The sequence below is a fragment of the Procambarus clarkii genome, chromosome 90, assembly GCF_040958095.1.
Source record: "Procambarus clarkii isolate CNS0578487 chromosome 90, FALCON_Pclarkii_2.0, whole genome shotgun sequence".
In the NCBI taxonomy this organism is placed as follows: domain Eukaryota; kingdom Metazoa; phylum Arthropoda; class Malacostraca; order Decapoda; family Cambaridae; genus Procambarus; species Procambarus clarkii.
The window spans coordinates 14,790,808-14,800,478 of record NC_091239.1 but is presented as its reverse complement, the minus strand read 5'-3'; the positions used below and the strand labels follow the sequence as shown (position 1 = coordinate 14,800,478).

Below are 9,671 nucleotides of genomic sequence, written 5' to 3'. Positions count from 1 at the left end.
TGGGTATATGGGGTCCACTACCACCCACAGGATGGGTATATGGGGTCCATTACCACCCACAAGATGGGTATGGGGGTCCACTACCCACCACAGGATGGGTATGGGGTCCACTACTACCCACAGGATGGGTATATGGGGTCCACTACCACCCACAAGATGGGTATGAGGTCCACTACCACCCACAGGATGGATATATGGGGTCCACTACCACCCACAGGATGGATATATGGGGTCCACTACCACCCACAGGATGGATATATGGGGTCCGTGGACCTTACCAAGTTCTAACATGGCTAGTATTACGAGTTACTGTCAGTATGAGTACATGATTTTGAGTGTGGTGAGAATATGAGTATCGTATTAGTATGAAAGTGAGTATGAGTGTAGCATGTAAGTTGTGAAAGTGAATTATGAGTGAAGAAGGATAAAAATAGCTTAAGCTTCTCCTTTTTAGGATGTATAATAATGTCAATAAACTTACCTGAACTTGAGTATGAGTGTGTTGTAAGTGTGTCACAACCTACCCTCTGCCTTAGGGACTTGGGACCCGCCACTGGAAGAGTGGGTGGCATTCTAGGTTGATGTGAACCTCTAAAGAAAATTAAAAAAAAAAAAAAAATTTACACTTAAATTTGAAATTTTCAGACCACGGAGGAAGAAATGAAACAGGAATTTTCTTAGTTACTTTAATGTGTTTATACATCTTCAAAATGAATAATTTACAGGTCAAGCATTGAACATATATAAGCAGGAGTGAGAGGTGATGTGAGTTGAGGTACAATTAAAATTGAATGGGAATTAGGTGGATACAAATTTTGGTGGACACAAATATGAACCGCATAATAACTTATTTACATGAGTTTACATGAGTTTTACATGAGATAACCAAAGGGTTTGGGTTAGAAGATCACATCAACATAGGATATCAAATAGGAATACTCCTCTTGAACTGCGGACTCAATCATTCTGCGTCCATAATTATGCAAAATCAGCATTACTGGGATGATGTGGATCGCCAGCCTATAATATCGGCAACATTATTAATTGACTCGATAATTGATAAGAGGAACTTTAAAAAATTTCTAAATTTTACCAAAAATTTTTAAGATCAAATTCACTCCTCGAAAAATCATTCTTAATTTTTTTAAAAAATCATACTGTTCAAAATAAAATCCGAAAAACAATAACATTAAAATAATTGCAATCTTACAAATTGTGTTCAAGATCCTTCCGGTAATCACATAATTAACTGTGTTGATTATATTATCACCGTCTTCATCCCAAAAATGATGAAATTCCATGATTACTCTCAGAAGCTTGTGAACCACTCGAGAAATCGTATCGTCCATTTTATTATATGAATCTGAGCCCTTGTCCGCGCTTTATATAGTGCCTCTGCCATTGGTGGAGCACAAACTCCTCCCACATCGTCTCCAGGCTCCCTGATTGGTCAGGATAAGGAGCACTAAGGGTTACGATTCGGAAAATGATTCTTTTTAAAAAAACATAAATGAGTGGAAAATATTATCATGATGCAAGCGTATTATTCGTATTGGGATTAGAGGCTTTAATAGCATGGAATTATTCAATGGAAATGAGATTACTAAGCCACAGGAGCCGTGATGAATTGGAATGTTAGAGACAGTGACAATAAGCATATATGTGTCGACACGAACGTAGTCTAGGAGCGAATACGAAGACACGTACGCACGCACACACTCACACACACACACAGACACACACACACACACACACACACACACACACACACACACACACACACACACACACACACACACACACACACACACACACACACACACACACTTGTAGGGAGCAGGAGGCCAGATACAAGGTATCATTTGGGAGAGGAAATTCTTCAGGAGTCAGAGAAGGAAAAAGACTTGGGGGTTGATATCACGCCAGACCTGTCTCCTGCAGCACATATCAAGCGGATAACATCAGCGGCATATGCCAGGCTGGCCAACATACGAACGGCATTCAGAAACTTGTGTAAAGAATCATTCAGAACTTTGTATACCACATATGTCAGGCCAATCCTGGAGTATGCAGCCCCAGCATGGAGTCCATATCTAGTCAAGGATAAGACTAAACTGGAAAAGGTTCAAAGGTTTGCCACCAGACTAGTACCCGAGCTGAGAGGTATGAGCTACGAGGAGAGACTACGGGAATTAAACCTCACTTCGCTGGAAGACAGAAGAGTTAGGGGGGACATGATCACCACATTCAAGATTCTGAAGGGGATTGATAGGGTAGATAAAGACAGTCTATTTAACACAAGGGGAACACGCACAAGGGGACACAGGTGGAAACTGAGTGCCCAAATGAGCCACAGAGATATTAGAAAGAACTTTTTTAGTGTCAGAGTGGTTGACAAATGGAATGCATTAGGGGGTGATGTGGTGGAGGCTCACTCCATACACAGTTTCAAGTGTAGATATGACAGAGCCCAGTAGGCTCAGGAATCTGTACACCTGTTGATTGACGGTTGAGAGGCGGGACCAAAGAGCCAGAGCTCAACCCCCGCAAACACAACTAGGTGAGTACAACTAGGTGAGTACACACACACACACACACACACACACACACACACACACACACACACACATTATACATATATATATATATATATATATATATAAATGTACATTATTAGACTATAGGTAGCCCTTACATGGAGCTCACATTTCAATTAAAGATTTAAAGATTTAGAGATTTAGAGAGAGGACTGCCAGGAGCTACACCGGAAACAGCTGTAGATAAGATTATCAACACAGCGCCCAGGTGTGCCACAGGAAGCCACACCAACTCGCCTTAAACCAAAATGCTCAGTGTGAAAAGCTGCAGTGTTTTGAACATACTGACTTGGGTAAATAAAATGATTAATAAAAAATATATAAAAAAACATCAGCACATCCAATCAGGGTGGTGTGGCTTGCCCAATCAGAGGTGGTGGTGGTGTGGCTTGCCCAATCAGAGGTGGTGGTGGTGTGGCTTGCCCAATCAGAGGTGGTGGTGGTGTGGCTTGCCCAACCAGAGGTGGTGGTGGTGTGGCTTGCCCAACCAGAGGTGGTGGTGGTGTGGCTTGCCCAACCAGAGGTGGTGGTGGTGTGGCTTGCCCAACCAGAGGTGGTGGTGGTGTGGCTTGCCCAACCAGAGGTGGTGGTGGTGTGGCTTGCCCAACCAGAGGTGGTGGTGGTCTGGCTTGCCCAACCAGAGGTGGTGGTGGTGTGGCTTGCCCAACCAGAGGTGGTGGTGGTCTGGCTTGCCCAACCAGAGGTGGTGGTGGTGTGGCTTGCCCAACCAGAGGTGGTGGTGGTGTGGCTTGCCCAACCAGAGGTGGTGGTGGTGTGGCTTGCCCAACCAGAGGTGGTGGTGGTCTGGCTTGCCCAATAGCTACTGGCTGTACCCGGCTACGCGTTTCTGTGGCTCATCAATGCATGTGCATTGATGAGCCACAGCAACCCTCCTCTTGTCCTCCCCACCATTCCCCCCCCCCTTCCCTATTCCCACTTGAAGAGTCCTCGGAAGCTGGTCGGCCGAGTGGACAGCACACTGGACTTGTGATCCTGTGGTCCCGGGGTCGATCCCGGGCGCCGGCGAGAAACATTGAGCAGAGTTTCTTTCACCCTATGCCTCTGTTGCCTAGCAGTAAAATAGGTACCTGGGAGTTAGTCAGCTGTCACGGGCTGCTTCCTTGGGGTGGAGGCCTGGTCGAGGACCGGGCCGCGGGGACGCTAAAAAAGCCCAGAAATCATCTCAAGATAACCTCAAGATAACTTCCCCTCGTCCTCCCCACCATTCCCCACTCCCTCGTTCGATGCGTTTCCAAATGCTCTGATATTTCCATCAGAAAAATGGGAACATCAAATGATCTGATGTTCCCATTACTGATAAATAAGAACAGTTAAAAAACGAAATTAATTTTTTTCGCATACCACCAGTGTTGAATAGTTTATCCTTGTTTACCCGGTCGATTCCTCTGAGGAACTTGTAGGAAGTGATCATGTCCCCCCTTACTCTTCTGTCTTTCAGTGTCGTAAGGTGCATTTCCCGCAGCCTTTCCTCGTAACTCGTGCCTCTTAGTTCTGGGACTAGTCTAGTAGCATACCTTTGGACTTTTTCCAGCTTCGTCTTGTGCTTGACAAGGTACGGGCTCCATGCTGGGGCCGCATACTCCAGGATTGGTCTTACATATGTGGTGTACAAGATTCTGAATGATTCCTTACACAGGTTCCTGAACGCTGTTCTGATGTTAGCCAGCCTCGCATATGCCGCAGACGTTATTCTTTTTATGTGGGCTTCAGGAGACAGGTTTGGTGTGATATCAACTCCTGTGTGTGTGTGTGTGTGTGTGTGTGTGTGTGTGTGTGTGTGTGTGTGTGTGTGTGTTTGTGTGTGTGTGTGTGTGTGTGTGTGTGTGAGTGTGTGTGTGTGTGTGTGTGTGTGTGTGTGTGTGTGTGTGTGTGTGTGTGTGTGTGTGTGTGTGTGTGTGTGTTTGTGTGTGTGTGTGTGTGTGTGTGTGTGAGTGTGTGTGTGTGTGTGTGTGTGTGTGTGTGTGTGTGTGTGTGTGTGTGTGTGTGTGTGTGTGTGTGTGTGTGTGTGTGTGTGTGTGTGTGTGTGTGTGTGTGTGTGTGTGTGTGTGTGTGTGTGTGTGTGTGTGTGTGTGTGTGTGTGTGTGTTAGTGCCGCTAATTGGATAAAATGTTGTATTGGATACATGGTACAGACTGCCAGCCAGCAGGGGCGGACATTGTTATATATGATAGTTGGTTATCATAAGTACTCTATAACGATGTCCAGATGGATGAGTGGGGTAACTGTCTGGTGGATGACTGGGGTAACTGTCTGGTGGATGACTGGGGTAACTGTCTGGTGGATGACTGGGGTAACTGTCTGGTGGATGACTGGGGTAACTGTCTGGTGGATGACTGGGGTAACTGTCTGGTGGATGACTGGGGTAACTGTCTGGTGGATGACTGCAGTAACTGTCTGGTGGATGACTGGGGTAACTGTCTGGTGGATGACTGTAGTAACTGTCTGGTGGATGACAGTAGTAACTGTCTGGTGGATGACTGTAGTAACTGTCTGGTGGATGACTGTAGTAACTGTCTGGTGGATGACTGCAGTAACTGTCTGGTGGATGACAGTAGTAACTGTCTGGTGGATGACAGTAGTAACTGTCTGGTGGATGACAGTAGTAACTGTCTGGTGGATGACAGTAGTAACTGTCTGGTGGATGACTGTAGTAACTGTCTGGTGGATGACTGGAGTAACTGTCTGGTGGATGACTGTAGTAACTGTCTGGTGGATGACTGTAGTAACTGTCTGGTGGATGACAGTAGTAACTGTCTGGTGGATGACAGTAGTAACTGTCTGGTGGATGACTGTAGTAACTGTCTGGTGGATGACTGCAGTAACTGTCTGGTGGATGACTGTAGTAACTGTCTGGTGGATGACTGTAGTAACTGTCTGGTGGATGACAGTAGTAACTGTCTGGTGGATGACTGTAGTAACTGTCTGGTGGATGACTGCAGTAACTGTCTGGTGGATGACTGCATTAACTGTCTGGTGGATGACTGTAGTAACTGTCTGGTGGATGACTGCAGTAACTGTCTCTGGTGGATGACTGTAGTAACTGTCTGGTGGATGACTGCAGTAACTGTCTGGTGGATGACTGCAGTAACTGTTGGAAATAACCAACAGTTTTATACATCTTTGTATTTTATACAACCTTTGTATTAACCACAAGTAGTTACTAAAATTACTAACTTGTAGATGTAATCATCATGACTACTACTTAGTAGTAATATATAGTAATCATTTATGACTAATCATTTATTTACTTAGTAATCATTTATGACTAATCATTTATGACTAATCATTTATGACTAATCATTTATGACTAATCATTTATGACTAATCATTTATTTAGACATATTGCCAGATTCTTCCTAGACAGCATGACGGCGCGAGGAACGACACTCAGTAACATGAATTCTCTCCACATTTAGTTGGATTTATAACAAGAGTCCAGTTTATTATTTCCTTTACTAAAAATAGTTACTTACTAATAAGTTTAATTTCGTAGTATACTACTACTTACTGGAACTCCCTTATTTAGTTATTAAACATTCTAGAGGAAATTACTTTAGTGTAAATGATTTTACCTTAATTACCTCGATTAGCTACACAACCTTAGTAAACCAATTTATGTTACGAGAAATTCTATTTTATCACAGAAGAATTTAATGTGATATTAATACTCGTCACTACCTCTTCCTTTCTTAGTCAGTTGCTATATATACATATACATTTACGCTCGAGATGTCTATCGAGAGCCGCGCATGCGCAATAAGGAAGAGGAGGAAGACGGGAGAGCGACACGAGAGTACACGATGCAGACGCCATTGTCAGCGTGTAGCAAAGCTACGTTTTGACCTACTTATTTCGCTCCCACGATCAGTTGAGCGGCGCCACGTTATTTGGCACAGTAGCCGTGTCCCAGACTAGCATATCTGAAATTCGAGAGTCAACGCCTTAGAAGCAGCTGCTGGAGGACGAAGAATTGCTCAAGTCTCTTCATCAACGGACACGCGGCTCGGCAGCTAGGTTTATCTGTTTGTTATCATGTGGCCACAGTTAACATTTAGACTAGCAGTCGTTAGGCCGAATGCAAAATAATACAATCCCGTACGTGTCTCTAAAGTAAATTTACCATCTAAATAGATAATTAATTTCAGTATTTTCTCCAAAGAGAACTACAGTGCTTGAACATAAATTGCTCAGATATTAGCTGATAATTTCCATTGTTATCCTCATGTTGTAGGATTTATTTGTAGTTACTTATTATGTAGAAGATTTCTACAATGTAATTGCCTTTCAGTACCAAGACGACGCCAACCGAGGTGTTAGGCTTCCCCACCGTTCCGTGGGGAAGCCTAGCACCCTATGCAACACGTCGTCGGTGGAACGTAGCAACTGATTACACCTCACTAGACTTACAGCTAAGCTGTCCCTTTTTTATCTGTAGCAATAACTGTAGTTATAGTAGTAATCTCTCAAAGAGATCAATTATACTAACCCATTGATTTATTCAACATTTCAACAGTATATTGAGGTGCATTTACCTATAATTAATATTCTATAGTCAACCTTGTTTACTTTCATATTTGATTTACTCTGGTGAAGAATCAGCACCAGAATAATGCTAGGGATGTATTAATCTTTTAGCATGTAACCCCCCAATTTTGTGTAAGTTAATTTGATTCTATTTATATAAGAATTACAGTCCTAAGATTATCCAAATCATATTTGATTTACTCTGGTGAAGAATCAGCACCAGAATAATGCTAGGGATGTATTAATCTTTTAACATGTATCCCCCCAATTTTGTGTAAGTTAATTTGACTCCATTTATATAAGAATTACAGTCTTACTAAGATCCATAGGACACTAGTTCTTGGGATCAGTTTTTCCATTGCTTTAATTTGTTTTCCACTTTTTCTCAAAAAGTGGTGGTCCTTCATAGCTATCGAAGTATATATTGAATTATTAGTTCTCAGAGCCTAAAACAATAGTTATTGGAGTCAGGTTTTCCCCCACAGTAACTGTCTGGTGGATGACTGTAGTAACTGTCTGGTGGATGACTGTAGTAACTGTCTGGTGGATGACTGTAGTAACTGTGTCTGGTGGATGACTGTAGTAACTGTGTCTGGTGGATGACTGTAGTAACTGTGGTGGATGACTGCAGTAACTGTCTGGTGGATGACTGCAGTAACTGTGTCTGGTGGATGACTGCAGTAACTGTGTCTGGTGGATGACTGTAGTAACTGTCTGGTGGATGACTGCAGTAACTGTCTGGTGGATGACTGTAGTAACTGTCTGGTGGATGACTGTAGTAACTGTCTGGTGGATGACTGCAGTAACTGTCTGGTGGATGACAGTAGTAACTGTCTGGTGGATGACTGCAGTAACTGTCTGGTGGATGACTGCAGTAACTGTGGTGGATGACTGTAGTAACTGTCTCTGGTGGATGACTGGAGTAACTGTCTGGTGGATGACTGCAGTAACTGTCTGGTGGATGACTGTAGTAACTGTCTGGTGGATGACTGCAGTAACTGTCTGGTGGATGACTGTAGTAACTGTCTGGTGGATGACTGTAGTAAATGTCTCTGGTGGATGACTGTAGTAACTGTCTCTGGTGGATGACTGGAGTAACTGTCTGGTGGATGACTGGAGTAACTGTCTGGTGGATAACTGCAGTAACTGTCTCTGGTGGATAACTGTAGTAACTGTCTGGTGGATGACTGTAGTAACTGTCTGGTGGATGACTTTAGTAACTGTCTCTGGTGGATGACTGGAGTAACTGTCTGGTGGATGACTGGAGTAACTGTCTGGTGGATGACTGGAGTAACTGTCTGGTGGATGACTGTAGTAACTGTCTGGTGGATGACTGCAGTAACTGTCTCTGGTGGATGACTGCAGTAACTGTCTCTGGTGGATGACTGCAGTAACTGTCTCTGGTGGATGACTGTAGTAACTGTCTGGTAGATGACTGTAGTAACTGTCTGGTGGATGACTGTAGTAACTGTCTGGTGGATGACTGTAGTAACTGTCTGGTGGATGACTGCAGTAACTGTCTGGTGGATGACTGTATTAACTGTCTGGTGGATGACTGCAGTAACTGTCTGGTGGATGACTGTAGTAACTGTCTCTGGTGGATGACTGGAGTAACTGTCTGGTGGATGACTGCAGTAACTGTCTGGTGGATGACTGTAGTAACTGTCTGGTGGATGACTGCAGTAACTGTCTCTGGTGGATGGCTGCAGTAACTGTCTCTGGTGGATGACTGCGGTAACTGTCTCTGGTGGATGACTGCAGTAACTGTCTCTGGTGGATGACTGCAGTAACTGTCTCTGGTGGATGACTGCAGTAACTGTCTCTGGTGGATGACTGCAGTAACTGTCTCTGGTGGATGACTGCAGTAACTGTCTCTGGTGGATGACTGCAGTAACTGTCTCTTGTGGATGACTGCAGTAACTGTCTCTGGCGGATGACTGCAGTAACTGTCTCTGGTGGATGACTGCAGTAACTGTCTGGTGGATGACTGCAGTAACTGTCTGGTGGATGACTGCAGTAACTGGTGGATGACTGCAGTAACTGTCTGGTGGATGACTGCAGTAACTGTTTGGTGGATGACTGTAGTAACTGTCTCTGGTGGATGACTGCAGTAACTGTCTGGTGGATGACTGGAGTAACTGTCTGGTGGATGACTGTAGTAACTGTCTGGTGGATGACTGCAGTAACTGTCTGGTGGATGACTGCAGTAACTGTCTGGTGGATGACTGTAGTAACTGTTTGGTGGATGACTGTAGTAACTGTCTCTGGTGGATGACTAGTAACTGGTGGATGACTGCAGTAACTGGTGGATGACTGCAGTAACTGTCTGGTGGATGACTGTAGTAACTGGTGGATGACTGCAGTAACTGTTTGGTGGATGACTGTAGTAACTGTCTGGTGGATGACTAGTAACTGGTGGATGACTGCAGTAACTGTCTGGAGGATGACTGGAGTAACTGTCTGGTGGATGACTGTAGTAACTGTCTCTGGTGGATGACTAGTAACTGGTGGATGACTGTAGTAACTGTC

At 44.1% G+C, this 9,671-nt stretch overlaps 1 protein-coding gene across 1 annotated transcript; it reads left to right on the top strand.

Annotated features, from left to right (window-relative positions):
• Positions 1-4,823: 4,823 nt before the first annotated feature.
• Positions 4,824-5,765, top strand: LOC138359422 (prestalk protein-like). Its single transcript, XM_069318559.1, has one exon. It carries the CDS (start codon positions 4,824-4,826, stop codon positions 5,763-5,765), a length of 942 nt encoding a protein of 313 aa, XP_069174660.1.
• Positions 5,766-9,671: the final 3,906 nt, after the last annotated feature.